A 16,673-nucleotide genomic window follows, 5' to 3' on the forward strand; every position below is an offset into this window, starting at 1 on the left:
TTGCAGGTAGCCTCGAACGTTCTTGAAATGTGAGCCTCGGCACGGTTGGGGGAGAGTTCCCATTTCGGTCCCATGTTGTACATCACTATGCTGGATGGTTAAGGGGGAGGGGGTTTGTGGCCGTGGCTTCGTTTGAGGCTAACGGTTTTCATCCGGTGGAAAGGGCTGACGGGGAGGTCGGCCTGAAGTCCCCCGGGGGCACATTATACAAGAGGCGGCAGGTTGCTTGGGGAAGAGGCGCACAATAGTTAACAAAGCCTCCCCCGCACTCCCCAGGGGAGGTGGTGGCACAGCTGCTACCAGATACGGCGGCCTGGGGAGATGGCGGGAGCCTGATAGGTGGTGGTGGGGGGGGGAGCAGATCGAATGTCGAATAGAAGAAGGGCTTCTGGTATCACTTGGGATATCAGAGGTGCCATATAAAATCAACAACTAATAAAGATCACACATAATATTCTTTTACTTCGAGGTTGTGGATCAAGTGAAGCACTTTCACTTTTTTAAAAAAATGATACATTTCGGTTTGACATTTTATAATAAAGAAATCAAAGGGGCCTTTGAGATTCGACAAGGGTGCTAGAGGGTTCGATGCTCCAAGGAGTGACTGTTTTGGGTAAGCGAGACTAAATCAAAAGTGCCAAACTTTTATTCAAGGGCAGAGTCAGTCGCATATAAAGAGTGAAATCGCAACAAGCAATAAGCGACTGCGTGCAGGTTTTAAGATTCACATTCGAAGAGAAAGGCAGTAACCCAGTTAGACTGTGTGAATGTGTCAGACTGGCACCGAATCTGACCTGCACGAACTATGCGGGGAGTGCACTATTTGGCACTGCATGGGGATGGCGGTGTGAAATGTTGCTCTTAGTGCCAGCAGAGAGTGCTGGATTCATGTTAGGCAGGATGCGTTGGAATTATGCAAGGCGTGTTGGTGGGGGTTAGTGGTGCGTTTGGCATCGTACTGTGTTATGTCGTAATTATGGTGTGGGTTGTGCTGGGCGATGTGTTGTTACAAACTTGTAACTGAATTGTAAACCATTGCAGAGCCCAGCCGTTACAGGACGAGGAAGTAAAAGTAGGGAAGCTGTGGTGACCCTTACATCTTTTTGGGGAAGGTAGACCACCCTCCCCCGCACACCACATTTTCAAAGCCTAGCTGCGGCATCGCAAAGGCACCTTGAGCTCTAATGCAACAAGCGCTCACCATTTGTCACTAAGCCCCGTCCTTTTCAGACTGGGGGCGTGTTCTTCTTTCTCCCCTCTTCTCCATTGACTGGAATGTTGTTTACATTCCAGCCAATGGAGAAGAGGGGAGAAAGAAACTAAAAAACACGCCCCTCCAATCCGAAAAGGACGGGCTTAGATCGAGAGAATGTCGTCACTGGGACCTCTTCCCCAATGGCTGGCCGCCGTTTAGGAGGCCAGCCAATGGAGAAGAGGGGCGGGCTTAACCTTGCTACTCAGAGACATTAAATATCGCCAGCGAGACTGCGCATTTGCGCAGCCCACACTTGCCGAGACCTAAAAATGAAGACTCCTCTAATGAACAGATGACAGGAAGTGAAAAATATGGGTGTATGATCTAGTAAAAGCGTAATTACGGGGTAAGCATCATTCATTGCAAAGGCATCACGAAATATGGGACACCAAAATGTTAAATATCATAATTATGGTTTGTTCTGAAACACAGACAGATAGTTCAAAGGTGTCACCTCTAAATACACATAAATCTCAGGCTGAGAATACTTCAAAAGATGAAGGGTTGCAGTATGTGGATAGAACGACACAGAACTAGAAAAAAATCTGCCTCTTAATAATCAAGCATTGAGATCTATGGACAAAGCTTAATCACAAAGTCCTTGTATTTTTCCACAAATAGTAATTATTGACGAATGTGCTTATGAACCAAGTAGAAAAACATAATTTATTTTGAACGGATTTTCTAAGGTATTTGGGCAAAGACAAGCCTGAAATGCCAGGCCAGGTCCTACCTGGAAGGGAAACACGCATCCTTGGACTGGTTTCAGGGTATCACCCCTCATCAGCCAGGCTAACGTGAATCCAGTGGCACAGTGAGTAAGAGACACACATCTGGGCATACCCTTCCCAGGTGCTCACCTTTCTGGCTGTCCAAAACAGGATGCAGATCAACTACACCCCTGGAACAAGTTTCAGTGTTCCTTAAACAGCTCAAAGAGAGTGTAAATTAAATGTATGTGGAACTGATCCCACTAAATGATAAATGTAAGTGTTAAATCTTATCATTGGGCCATTCCACATATTTAGCACCAAGGTCGAAGTGTTAACAGGTAAAGAAAGATGTGCGTGCGGCTCTTAAATAACATGTGTATTCTGGCCTCATCAGTCATGCGGTTTTGCACACTCAGAACTTGGTGTGTTTGAATACATTTAGATGTTAGTTCGTTTTTTTTTGTGATTTTACTTATTATATTTGTTTTAATCAGACCAGGGACTTTGCACGGAATAAAATGCACTGGGCTGTTTGGTCGTTGGGCATCAGGAATCTGGCAGATTTGGTTGGTGTAATGTAGTCCATGTTTTGTGCATTGCCCTGCCCCTCTACCCCCCCAGCATTGGCCGACTACATTTCTCACTGAGAGAGTGCAGTATTTGGGTTTTTGTGTGTGATAACTTGGGTTCTCTATCTGGGTCAATACCTTGGGACTACAGAAAGGAAGTCTGGAAGGAACAAGATCTACGATCCCGGTTTGGGGAGTGCCGGCTCTGGGGTTACTCTTGATTAAGGGACAGGACACTATTGACAAATCTTGACTGTTGTGTTTCAGAGCTGGTACCTGTGTTTTTAATCCAATAGTGCACTTGGGCCTCATAAGTAAGCGCAATTCACATACTAGTATGATGCGCTGCCTAGATGCTTTGTAGTTTGTTGGGCGACAAATTGCTTTGTAACAAATTCTTTGTAACCAACCTAATCTGTCCTATTGTGAATTAAACTGTCTGCCTATAATATATTTTTCACTTGACTCTCCCTGCAAGTGCATCCACTGTCTCATGCTCCAGTACCGGTTTGGGGTTGTCCTCCTTTCAAATGTCTTTACATTTAATTTACAGCTTTCCAGACACAGCCTTCATGTACAGAAGCCCACACAGCAGAGTGATCTTTACCCTGAAGCACCCGTAACATAGTCACCAAGAGGTGTGAGATTTCTGCACCAAAAGTGTGATCTGATCAAGTAAGACAAAAGGCTTGACCTCACCTAAAGTGTCATGTTCAACCTGTGCAACAGAATCTGCAGGTCAACCCATACCCCTAAAATGCACAACGTGTGGGGTTTCAGAAAAACTAATCTGTAGCCCTTTGCACACAAAGCACCACTGAATTTGTAAAGGGGGTCCTGTCACCATCCTCCACACACCAGTGTCTGTATTGCCATCTTGCAGCCTCAGGAATGTAAGCATTACAATACCGCTGTATGAAAAGTGCCTTGCCCTCCATCTTGTGCAAATGCGAACCAAAGTCATACAATTGGATCCCACTCTGTTTTCTAATTTATACTGTGATCCAAACTTGAGGACGAACATCATAAGATATCCCCTCCAGCATTTACAGAATCTCCTTTTAAATGTGTTCATTATTTGCCCATGTAATTCCTCACATTGGTATGAGATGATGTGACTTTATTATTTCTCACCAAATGTGTCCAGACATTACAATTGACTTTCAACCCTTGAGTTGATCAACTGACCTTGCTGGTGCGGTGGCTAGCATTAACCTTGCCGGGGGGGAAGACTGCCCGATTTGTGTGCCTATCAGAATACCTAATATAGCACAGCAGACTGCCAGATTTATGTGCCTATCAGAATACGTAATATAGCACAACCTTCGCTTCAATTAATGCAGTTTGTTTCTTCAGTCTTGCATCCTCAAACTGCTTTCTACGTTAAAATGCATCCTCTGTAGTCCTAAAATCTGACATGAAAAACTGACCTGTAATTAAAATATCTGATGTTTGCCTCTCCTTTTCATATGTGCATTAATGACCACTACTACTACTAACTTCTATTAATGTCATTCACAAAGAAACAGGAGGGAATGCATGGAATGGTTTGTTTGGGCACACAAGACTAATCCCAATAGCCAATAATGCTGGACTAACCACTAACCTGGGAATCTGGTGCTGCCTGGCCTAAAGTGCTTCTATGCCTCTAGTAAGCACTACATACGTGCAAGTACAACTATTTTAAAAGATGTTGAACGTGGACGAACTGTGCAATCCTAACCTTCGCGTCGCAAAAGTTTTAATTGTTGAGTCACATGTAACTTTTTTTTTTTGCTTGGTACTTCATGCTTTTTTTTAAATCCTTTTTTACTTTTGTAAAAAAAAAAATGTAACTTTATTTTCCATTTCCAAAAATAAATATCTCACAATTACATATGGTATATGTTGCCACTCCACAATGTAATATGCCTCATAGTCCCATGTGAATAACAATGGAACACTTGGTCTTTACAATGAACATCACCCTCCAACCTACTTCCACTCCCCTACGAGAATCACGTAAATACAAAAGCTTGCGGAATCAATGATACAGTATGATGCATTTTACAGTAAATACATGTTTAACAACAATTCAACCTACGACCGTGGCGACCACCCCATCTGGGGGTTGCTGAGTCGCAGGTAACTTAGCAGCACAAAAGGCTTTCGATGCCATCAGTTTGATGCACCTGTACCCTGCAGGACCCCGATTGGACCAAGTGCATGACACATACCATTCTGAAGAGACTAACACCAAGACTGGGGTCCAAAAACCACGCTTTGTTTTGTGAGTACTGGGCTGACTAATATAGAATAGAGACAATTCCTCCTGGTTGGAAGAGGGGTTAGACGAAACATACTTGATAAACCTGCTCGGCGCCGACTTAAGCATGCACGAAAGACACACACTACAAACGTTTTCGGCAGCTTCGACCTAATTTCACGCTCACATTGACAAACATGGACTGTCAATAAAATTAACACTTACATCTCAGCTAAACGTAAATAATGAATAGCAATTTAGGACACTGAATCATTCCACGACCGTACGAAAAGATGCCTACTTTACAAATGCTCCGAGTACGCATGCCAACATTCGGGCATAGCGAGAATGTGGTTAATACACAAATTAGTGGGACTCTTATTTCTCCATTAACTGGCATTAGATTAGAGCACGTTTTAAGCGAAAGAACCCGAAAATTTACATTTTTGGATTAAAAATCCGGCGTTAGCGTCGGTTTTTATGGCCATCCTAATTAAAGCGCATATACATGCGGACAAGTTATACTTTTGATTGGGGGGTGGGGGGGAGAGGAGGACAACGAACTGCGCGGCGGAATCACCGGGAAGACAGTTTCCTGGGGACCGTAGGATCTCTAGCCTGGCAGGTGCCAAAAACGACATACGGTCCTACTAGAAAAGCCAATCCTTCCAGGTCGTGTGATAAGAGATCACAGATTATCACCTCACTGCCTGCAGGGGCTTTGCGGTCGCTTGAGATATACTGCCGTGTTAAAACCTTGATTGGAGACTTGACCTTCTTCCAGCCCCGAATAAGACAGTGGCCATCTGTGGCATTATTGTTGCCATCCGAGCGGTCCCCACCGTCTTGCCACACTAGCAAGGTCCCAGCACACAGCGCCACCCGCGGCCGGAGGACCGCTCTACAGCATCCCTAGATTCAGAAGCACAGGAATCACGCTGCTGAGAGCGTGACGCAACGAATCCGAACACGCGAAGTGTAGCGAGGAAAGCCGAGCGCGATCGGCAGCACCAATGGGGACTCCACAACAATAAGGCAGCCGGCAGCCCGGCCATGGCAGCGGCGGAGGCGGCCGCGCCGACACAGATGGAGACCGGTGAGTACATCGCTTCCCAGGTGGCAAATTACCATCGTTTAGGTTGTCCTCGCCCTCTCCTCGATGTTGACTACTCGTTTTCTCGTCCCTTTTTTACAGAGCTCTATTTTTTGATGGCCAGGTTTCTGCAGTCCGGCCCCTGCCAGAGAACAGCGCAGGTGAGTACCCTGCCCCAAAGCACGGTTGTGGGTTCGAGGAGTTGGGCATTGGGTTATTCTGACTATTCCGTGTCTCTTTGTCGTAGATGCTGGTGGAAGAGCTGGAGGAGCACCAGGTAAGCGCTGTCCGTGTGCACTCTCTGAGCTTGTCCTGTGTGCAGCTGTCACGTTGCGAGCGCGTCTCCCGCTGCCGGTTTATTTTTTTTTTAAATGTCTTTTGTTATGGGGCGGAGTCAGGGCGGGTGTGCAGCATCAGTAAGGCGATATTCTTCTAACTGACAATTTCTCTCATACAGCTCATCCCGGCGAGGCTGGACTGGGAGGGAAAGGAGCATCAAAGCAGTTTCCAGGAGATGGTAAGTTTCGGGGAAAGTTGAACAAGTTTGGATCCGGCGGGCGGATGCGACTTGGTAACGGGTCAGGTTCCTGGCTGACGCGTTTTGGCATACTACCCGTTTTGCCCCGGTTGACGAATGCTGCGGGGTGCCCCCAGCACCGTGGACCAGTGATGGTTCGGTCCCCCCGATGCCGCACACAGAGCGAACGCCTATTGTGGGCAAAAGCTCAAGTTATCCCAGGCTAGCGCGCAGGATTTTTTTTTATCTCGTAAACCAATCAGCAATCGGGTTCCAATGAGGAGGCGTTTAATGAAAATGAAACCCGCAGCGCGATTGGTTCCGAGCGACAAGCCAGGAACTTGCGGGATGTTTCTCACCTTTTGCGAAACATCAAATTAACAATAATAAAATCAGGGTGGGGCTGCGTAGAAACAGATCCTCACTGTCAGGAGTTGGCTTCCTAGGTTAAACAGTTTATCTTCACCGATAACGAAAGCGTAACCGTTTTTCTTTATCTTTTACATATCAAAACTCCAATTACATGTATAGCGCGAACGCCTTGATATAGCTGAAGGCTGCACGATATTTGTTGCAGAGGCACGGCCACCTCATATTTGTAATTGTTCAAACACAAATAGTTACTTGCTAAACTTACCTTTGCTGAAACTACAATCGGTAGTAACCACTCTCGTTAATGTCTTACAAACAAGAGGAACGTTGTTAATGCGCCCTAAAGAATATACAGGTATCGTCGCTATTTTGGCTGGATGATGATGTAGCCATTTCCTTGTAAAACTATCCCAAGCGGGATCTGAAAGTGTCATTGTTCCCCACCCCGAAGTTTAGGTCTAAAAATGTAGGAGCATATTATCAAGACAGGAGATAAAGCGGCGATAATGGGCTTGATAATATGCTCTATGGAATTCCAATCGAAGCCTATGTTAGATTGTGAAGATATCTAACACGGGCTTCGATTGGAATTCTATAGAGAAAATTATCTCCGCTTTATCGGCAGAAAACTGCCGATAAAGCGGCGATAATGGGCTTGATAATATGCTCTATAGAATTCCAATCGAAGCCCGTGTTAGATATCTTCACAATCTAACATAGGCTTCGATTGGAATTCCATAGAGCAGTGTTTCCCAAACTGTGGTCCGCGGACCCCCAGGGGTCCGTGACACATTCCCAGGGGGTCCGCAAGCAGCAGTTTTAAAAGCACTTAAAAGTTCCTTGAATAATCTGTTGTTTTTGGGCAACAATTAAAGTGTCAAGATAACTCCAGTGATTAATGTACCTGCTGGGGAGAGATGCCGGTTTTGTTCAGTAGCAGGTTTAACTCATCTAAGATAGCTCAGAGGGTTAATATGCCTGCTGCAAAGAACGTGTACCATGCATGTAAAAAAAACCAGTTGTATATGTGCATAGCTCAGTGGGTTAATGCTTTTGTCACAGAGATTCGTATGTTATTGTGCAGTCTATCAGTTACAATCATAATTCAGCACCTTCAGCTATGACCTGCCATCAAACAGCAGCATGCAGACTGCATGGTACATGTTGGTATGCTATCTTTTTCCCCCAGCATTTCACAATTCTTTCATTGCCAAAAAGGTTTGTTTGGGTAGAATTACATTGTTATAATTAAAGTAAAAACTAACCACTATATTACATTCTGAATCAAGATTTTGTGCTTTTCCAGACCAAGCACTCTGAAAAAATGCTCACCTGTATGGATGACATGTGAATGTCTCCTTTGCATTATGTAACAAAACATTTTCTATACACTGATTTACACACGTACGATTTATTGTCACTGTATGTGTGTGATATAAAGTGCTCTGACACCTACACTTGTATGAGAGATGCTATAAAACAAATGAAATACATGTGACAGCGGGGCTATTGAGAGAAGAGAGGCACTGTTGGAGGGTGATAGTGAGGATTCATAGAAGAGCCCCAAAAAGATTGTTCTATTGGTGCATAGTGAGGTCATCATTTACTATGCTTTAAAAGCAAATACAATTCAATATATAATGACAAATGTGTTGCAGAATGCACCATTTCCCCCCAAATTTTCTTGGTGGGGGCGCCCCTCAAAGTTTGCTTTGCAGTAGCAAGGCTCACTCACTGCACTCAGGGGCTGATTAGGATGGCGGATGGATCGCCACCGCCATGCAGGCGGTGGCGATCCGCCCGACATCCGTGACCGTCCGCCACCTATTTCCCCCCGCAATATTACAATGGCGGGGGGACCACGGCAGACAGAAACACCGTCCGCCGCTTTTCCGCCCCAGGGTTCATATGGCTGGCGGTGTCTTCCAGACACCGTCAGCCATATTAGGATGGCCTCATGCAGATGCCTTTCCCGCCACGGAAAGGCATGCGGTCTTTACTTTGGGGGCCCCCTGCGGGCCCCCATGGTGAAAGCGAGAGAGGGGGTGGACATGGGGGGTACCTGTGGTACCCCCCTGCATTTGCATACACAAAGCGGCAGGCACCGCGTGGTGCCTGCCGCTTTGTGTATGCAAATGCATGCCTGCATTTTTAACGTTGCGGCGGGCGGTGTTTTCAGCACCGCCCGCTGCAATGTTAAAAATGCATGATGCGCCCGCCAGTGTGGCGGGCGCATCATAATTGGCATGGCGGGACCGCCGCTCACGTGGCAGACGGTCCTGTTTTCCACAGAGATGGCGGGCGGGCAAAGTCCGTCCGCCATCCTAATCAGCCCCTTAGTACTGGGACTGGCCTGACAACATTTTCCAGGGCTGCATTGGATTTCCAGTCTAGCCCTGGCAGGAGCCTCATTCTACGAATTAGAACCAAATATTGAAAAGATAGTCGCCGAGGTGCAGCACTAATCATTCCATTAAATGTTTTCAATTTTGCTAATTCTTCCTATATACAATATTAAGATCTTTAGAGATTCGAGTATTTGTTTGGTGTGCACAAGTGTGTTTTCTTTTTTCAAACTACTGTTTTAATGTTTGAAATTTAAATCGTACAAATTGTTTGGGGGTCCTCGGCTTCCAGTAGGACTCAATAGGGGTCCTCAGGAGTAAAAAGTTTGGGAACCACTGCCATAGAGCATATTATCAAGCCCATTATCGCCGCTTTATCGGCAGTTTTCTGCCGATAAAGCGGAGATAATTTTATCTCCTGTCTTGATAATATGCCCCTTAGATCTCTATTACCCTCTCCCCCTCACCCCCCCCCCCCCAGGAGGGGGAAGGAAGCAATGATTCAAACGGGAACCATTCTAAAATCATCACTCGTCTTACCTGTTTATCAAATGTGTCGAGGGTCTGTTTACTAATTTTTCAACGAAAAGACTAACGTTAACATTCTGTATCTGGTTAACATGCCGGGAAACGCGCACAAAGAAGGATAATTCTCACGAGAGGCTCCGATAGTAGAGCCGGGTACATAGTGCAAACTTACTTAGTAATATTAGTGCTTCCATTGCTGTTTGATGGCCAGAATAGAATGGCGCTATCCGACCTTTTTAACAAAATGTAGTGCGCTGTTTGTAGAAAATCAATTACCAGTTTGATCTCTAACCGATATATGTGCTCTACCCGCGTTAAAACCTGTTCAGTCGCATTTGACGTCAGATGGCCAAAACCGGGGCCACACATTTTGATTCTATACGTGACCACAGTGATAGCATGGCATTTGATCGTCAAATCTCACACTTTACATACCTTTGTGCAGAATAATTTATTTTCGTTATTAGCTGTTACTTTAGTTTTTTTGAAGAAATGGAAAAACAATTGTTTGGCTATCGGAATTCGTTTTATTTGTACTTTGGAGAAAGCTAATTATTCAAGTTTTCCTCATTGTTTATGTTTAAGACGAACTGTAATTCCTGGTTGTTGTCAGTGGATATTTCTAGATACATACTAGCCAGCAATACAATATTTTTTTATAGTTATGACTCTGCATTTCTTACATTGAAATTGACATCCTAGTTAAGTTGTCTGGCTCCTTTGCCCTGCATTTTGATATATTTTAATACTCTGCTATTTCCCGGTTTCCATGAAGACATTGTTAGTGCTGTTGAGTAGTTCACCACGTTCATATTCAGATTATTAAACATTTAGGAGATTAGACAAAGTGACTGCTGCTAACATTTGTATAGCAACTTTGAACTCTAGTGCTGTTCACAGAGATGTAATCTTGGAAAGTCATTTGGTTTACACAGAAAGTTTCCTGACTCCATAACAACATTAGATCATTCCCTTGATGTTTACACATTGTTAAATTCAATTTATTTATACTATTTTTTTATTGTAGTTTGTGTGCAAATTGTATTGTTAAACTTAGATTATAGAGGTCTGTTGGGGCATCTTGAAGAGCTAAAATTCCTTGTAAAAACTGTCAGTCTTTGGTGGTGTTTTCTGTGCACGTTTTTGTTTACTCATTTTAGAGATTTTACATACGTGAATAACAATGTTTATGAAAACGGAATGCTCAAAAGTAAGTTATTTTGACTTGGCATGGCTAAACATGCTAGTCTACTTTAGAATGATCATTTTATATAAAAAAAATACATATCATATAGCCTGTTTTGGTGTGTACAGGATGAAGGTTTCTTAGCATTTTCGGTAGCCCTTGATCAGTTCTACAGGGTGGCAACTTCCTCCTTAGGAGTACTAAATCAAGTTTGTGGCATGCCTCTTTCAAATCAATAAAACAGTATAACAGACAATTTCTCTAGATATGTTATTACTTCTTTAGCTGCCTAATTCAATGTGCATTGCACACCATTGTCTATTGAAAAAGTATCTTTTCCATTTCAAGAGAATGTAAACGTTTTCTGTGCAGTATGCTTCTAATAATGACAAATGTCTCGATGCTCACTTGTCACCCCTCTCTTATTTTGGTTCTGTTTAATTTCTTTGCTCTGTGATAATCTTGGTTAGTCCTCTAGCCAACATCACTGTCTGGGTTTTCTATTGGTGCATCATTTTATTTTACTTACTGCAAATAAAACAAAAAGCTGTAGGCTGTTTGAGCGCTCCATTATCATTTGCTTGTGCCCAATTGTTTTTTCATTACCCTGAACCAACCCATAAGGCACCCATAACTGAAACCTGTCTGACTCCGAAGATATTTCCATATTCACTTTTATAGCACATCACTGAACCCATTCCTTTCCTAGCTGACTGACATGTAGGCGTGGTGAAATTACCAACATTTGCAAATGTAAATCTTACCTCATAGATCTCTTTTGTATACTGAATATATCCAAACTAGTAAGACATCCTATTAAGTCTGTATCTTTCAGAATAGATTTAAGGGAGGCCTTCTGCATTCCATAACTCAGTGTTTATCCCTTCAAACTTGTCGTAAGCCACTGCTTTCATTACCATCCCTGTTACTAGGTGAATGTAGTTTATTGCGACAGTGCACAGTTAGCAGGAGGCTATCATAGGCTCGTTGGTGTACTTGCAAATATAGTTTTTATATATGGTGGAGTTCAGTGTGTTTGGTGCAAGTATGCTGATAGCTTTTACATATCCTCTAATTATGAGTTCAGAAAATAGTTGTTACATTCTAGTACTATTCAACATATGGATATAAAAGGTTAGAGTCTTCAAATTAATAATTTTAAATCTAGGGTTTGCCATAATAACTGGTGTATTGTACGATGTGAAATTTTAGTAATGTCTTTTTTGCAACACATGTTTGACATTAGAGCAAATATTCCACTGATTTCTTACCCAGGTATCTTGACAGTTGTACATTTTCCCAACCAACAACTAAAATGATCTATTGCAATGTCTCCCTTCCGATTTTATGCTTTTTTTGTATGGCTCTAATTTATATGCCCTATTTAAACAGTGTGGATCCATTGAATATATATTTAGATGGTTTGACTTGAATATACTGTGTTATTTTGGGCCAAAATTGCTGGTTCCAGCTGAGGTACCATCAGATTGTTACTTGTAAGTTTGCTTCTTTTTCACTCTCAATTTAATTTTTCCTGCACGCAACAGAAAAGGCCAGTGCTGCTAAGCTACGCATTATTGCTGCGGAAAATCCTTTATGGGAATCACAAGTTTTAAGTAGATCTACAATGGAAAACTACTGAGCCTCAGACCTCCCTTTAAATCTTCTGTTGGTACTAATATTCTGTCCTTGGGTCTGATCTCTCTTACTTATTTTAGTTTTCTTCCAGTTTTAGCTTTGCTTTTTGAAGTAAATCTTAAAGTCTTTAATTCTTAGGATATCTTTTATCACTTATTACATTATAACACATTTTGGTTTGCATGAGAGAATTGTGGTACTTATTCTGGCATAGTATGCTATTGCTCTTAATCCAGTCTTTATCTAATTTATAATCTGTAAAATTCTTAAACTATATCATAATAGTGAGATGACATTAGGAACTTTTTTTTTTTTTTCTCATGTTTAGAACTGTTTCTAAAAAAAAGCCCTGCACACAATTTCTGAAACTGTAGGTTATATGGCCAGGCTAAAAACACTCAACCTGCCATTCCACAATCAGAAACACTATATAGAAGTTGTACTTGTATATGCATAAACTCAACTTAAGAGAAGAGGAGTTGTGAGTGACATGATATGGACAATCTGTTATATATTCACTTTGTAAACCAAGGTTGTTTACAACTTAACAGGTGTTTTATTTCACATGATGAAAGTGCATCTGGTTGTGACTGCATTAAGTGGCTGTACGAACAGTACAAGTTAAAGATTTTAAACATACATTTATCTCAATTTGTTTTTGTAATTTTAGGTGCGAGCCAATGCGCACATTCCTGCAAACTATCTTCTAAGAATCTGTGAGAGGATCGGTCCCCTTCTAGAGAAGGAGATCCCACAGAGCGTTCCCGGAGTGCACATTTTACTGGGAGTTGGACGGCAGTCTTTATTGAGATCTACAAAAGGTAATTTGTGAAAATGGTGCAGAAAAGCAAATTCGAGAATACAAGGATTACTATTTGTGATGCAGATAGTATTGTTCTGTGTTATTAATAATGCAAGGTGACAGGCAGTTTGGTTGCGTTCGTGACGTCTGTGCTGAGCACATTTGTCTTTTATCTAATCATCATCCTGTCAGTAGTGTATTTGACCCATATCTTGCAAGTGTATTGGCCAAACAACATTTCTCTTCGATGCTGTTTCTCAAGTATGGCTTCTACAGACACCCTTATTGTGATACTTCTTGGGTAGTCTCATTTCTCTGACTGCTGTGTTGGAGGATGACTGAAAGTTGGGGTAATCATGACTTTCGAAAATAGGCACAAAAGGGTTGAACACAGTCTAATGCCTGCCTCTTTAACCCCTTCGGCGCTGATGATGAGCTCAGCTCGTCATCAGTTACGTCGCTCGCACGCTGATGAAAAGCTGAGCTCGTCATGTAACGCGGCTTTTGAAAAAAAGCCGCGCAGCGCGAAAATCACCGCAGCGCGCATGCGGTTAAAATGTTCTGTATGCTCTGGCTTTCCAGGAGGGGGGTTATCATTCACTCTGATCATCTGTAATGTAATGTCTTTTATGGGTAGGTGGCCCCTATGTTTTTATTCAATAGTATGTATAAATAAGTGGCATTTTCTTTTTGATCTGTTAGCCTTTGAGTTAGCTTGAAAAGTGGTCTAGTCTTTGTGTAATAGGTCTGTTTGTGGATGCATCTCCTAGTAACATGAAACACAAAAAAATACACAGTTTTAGTCATGGCTCAAAAAAGGACTAGAGAATGACTGACATGGTGCAAGGTGAATGTTTATTTATTGAAGTTGTTTACTCTGAAATTAGACTGCCGTTTTTCGGTTTCTGTTGTATTCAAGGTAAAAAAAACTGTTAAACTGATGATGCAGCCCACTCCTTGTCCCCTTGAATTTCTTCGTTATTGCCAGGCTTTCATGGAATTCAGTTTTACTTAGCAAAGCGTTCCCAGTGAAACGTTATGTTGTTCGCTTTTATGGGCAACAAGAGGCAGAAGCAACTGATGTAATTCTTTTTATGGCAGTATGTTTAGGTCTTATAATGCAAACATAGCTACAAAGCAGAAGAGCAAAGTACATATTAATAGTTTTAATTTGAGTAAAAAAGAAAAACGAGGAAGGAGTCCGCCAACAGTACCAATCATTTGTCAATACTAATGTTACTTGCTGGATTTTTTCCCCATAAGACGTCTATTCTCTGTAATTGTGAGCTGATTTTAGTGGGTATAATGGTTGGCGCTGCTGTAAAGCTTGTGAGGACGCATTAAAAGATATCTAGATTTTCATTGCAGTGGTTTGTGATATACACTGTTTTTAACTTGGGTTTGGAATAGAGCTGTAGATAATTTGACCTTGCTTTGAGTGGGTTTGTTACAGCCTATTCCCAAACTTTGGTACACCTTTTGAATTATTTTCAAATTCACCCACTTTCATTGATAATAAAGTTGAAGGAAGCTGCAGTGCAAACTTGTAGATCTCTTTCAAAGTTGCTATTCTGCCTAACTGCCTTTAAAAGTATTTTTCAGTAAACAAGAAAGGTACACGGTGAAGCGGTCTGTAAACTGGGTGATTTTTTTTTATATTATTGTAGACGGAATAAAAGTGGCATTGAGAATTAGGAAACAAATCTCATTTAAAATATTTTCATTTCGAAAATACATGCTTTTAAATAATGATGTTCAATATGTCGTTAGTGGCATCTTAACATCTGATAAGTTGAATGCAGACAATTCGGATATATGACGTTACAACGCATACTTTTACATCACATGCCTTTACAACGCGGTTTTTACATCGCATACCATTACAACGCATAGCGCTTTTGGGTGTTGGATAGTGAATAGTTTAATTTACTATTCCAACTCCAGTCCCCGTGGACACTAGGGAAGGTTATTGGATAGTAAATTAACCTATTCCCTATCCTAGAGCGCCCCCCAGCGCAATACGTTGTAATAGTTTGCGCTGTAATGACTGCGTTGTAATGGTAGTGCGTTGTAAAAGTTTCGTTGTAAATGATGTTTCCCAGACAATTCAATTAATAGACTTTTCTTAATTATAACGGGCATGAGTTTCTTACTTGAGTCATTTGTCTTGTATGTTCTTTCATAAGGACGACCACTTGTGCTTGGAGTACTTTAAGTTCTATTGTAGCTTATGTGTAAACAAAATCCATGTTTTAGGCAACCATCTATGGCTGTCTGTAAGTCAGTCAAAACTTGAAAAGTCCCACTGAATTTTACTATCACAGTTGTTTTTGAGTAACCACAGACACACACACACAGTTTTCATTCTAAAAACCTCACAATTGGTGCACCCCTTAATTTACAACTACTTATTTCGTTATCTAGTAGGTGACATTAGCTAAAATGTAAGGTTTTACTTTTTTATAAGAATTTCGACTATATATCGAGGATGATTGAGCAGTAACGTTTTTTTCCAGCATGCATCTTAAAGTGCTGCAACTTTCTTTTAATATCATTTTCCTCTACTCTAGGGGCAAAGGGACTCTTAAAAAGTGGATAACTTCAGAGAAATATCTAGCCTTGTGAATACACTCTGGTGTGATGTGCAGAGTTCTGCTCTCGGAGCTGACAAGAGCCACTATGCTCTATGTCCAATTGCTGCTGTGGGTCCTTGCTGATTGATAGCCGTGGCTGCTTCAAAGTGTGCTGCGCTGTTGATCCTTGTTCAGCGCGATTGCAAATCTGGGTCTTATTGCTTGAGTGATGATGGTCCTGTTGTAGGGCGGGTGTGTATCTTAGTAGAATATACATTTATGTATATATTTTGTTCCAACCAGATTGCTTTTTTTGTAGGTCCTTCTAGGGTTACTCCAGTTTTATTTATCTGTGGGGCATCTCCCGAATAGTTGTAGGGACTTGTGTGATTGGCCGAGCTGCAGTCTGTGAGATGTCCATCACCATGTGTCTGCTGCGGAGTATAGATTTCCTCCGTTGCAGTCCTTGCACTGTGAGTGAATGTAGGAGCCTTCCTTGATGAAGCCAGAGCTTGTGTGCTGCGGATTGGGCAAGGGTTTAGGAGCAGGAGCTCCATGGGTAAGAAGGCCCCTTATTTTCAGCATAGCGGCTGGGGTCTCTGTGTATCCATTTTAGTTTTTGTGTGTATCTCTAGTGTGGTACCTCCTCTTCCTTAGTCCATCTATGGTGGCCAATTGACCCTAGCACATTATGCCACCCATGGTTCATGGTAATCTGTCTCCCTAAGATACAGAAGTCATCTCTGACTTGATAGGGCCAACCCATGAAATAACGGTTATCGCTTGAAGCATTTTCTGAGCACTTTTTACATGATATTGTCCTCCCTCGCTGGCATA

At 42.2% G+C, this 16,673-nt stretch overlaps 1 protein-coding gene and 1 long non-coding RNA gene across 3 annotated transcripts in view; one reads left to right on the top strand and one right to left on the bottom strand.

The window, feature by feature from the left end:
• Nucleotides 1–5,616, bottom strand: part of LOC144829396 (uncharacterized) — a 188,199-nt gene extending 182,583 nt beyond the window's left edge. The window contains exon 1 of the long non-coding RNA XR_013610654.1: nucleotides 5,485–5,616. This is a non-coding gene — a long non-coding RNA (uncharacterized LOC144829396). The remainder of the gene's footprint in view (nucleotides 1–5,484) is intronic.
• A 94-nt stretch (nucleotides 5,617–5,710) lies between these two features.
• Nucleotides 5,711–16,673, top strand: part of BRWD3 (bromodomain and WD repeat domain containing 3) — a 1,637,103-nt gene continuing 1,626,140 nt past the window's right edge. Inside the window, exons 1-5 of one of the 2 annotated variants that reach the window (XM_078688511.1) lie at nucleotides 5,712–5,878; nucleotides 5,978–6,036; nucleotides 6,123–6,152; nucleotides 6,333–6,392; nucleotides 13,132–13,282. In XM_078688511.1, coding sequence (XP_078544637.1) covers nucleotides 5,836–5,878; nucleotides 5,978–6,036; nucleotides 6,123–6,152; nucleotides 6,333–6,392; nucleotides 13,132–13,282 — 343 coding nt within the window. In that variant the 5' untranslated portion in view covers nucleotides 5,712–5,835. Of the gene's footprint in view, nucleotides 6,037–6,122; nucleotides 6,153–6,332; nucleotides 6,393–13,131; nucleotides 13,283–16,673 lie in introns of both variants that reach the window. The other variant, XM_078688510.1, reaches the window with a different exon arrangement.

This window comes from Lissotriton helveticus, chromosome 4_1 (assembly GCF_964261635.1).
Source record: "Lissotriton helveticus chromosome 4_1, aLisHel1.1, whole genome shotgun sequence".
Lineage (NCBI taxonomy): Eukaryota > Metazoa > Chordata > Amphibia > Caudata > Salamandridae > Lissotriton > Lissotriton helveticus.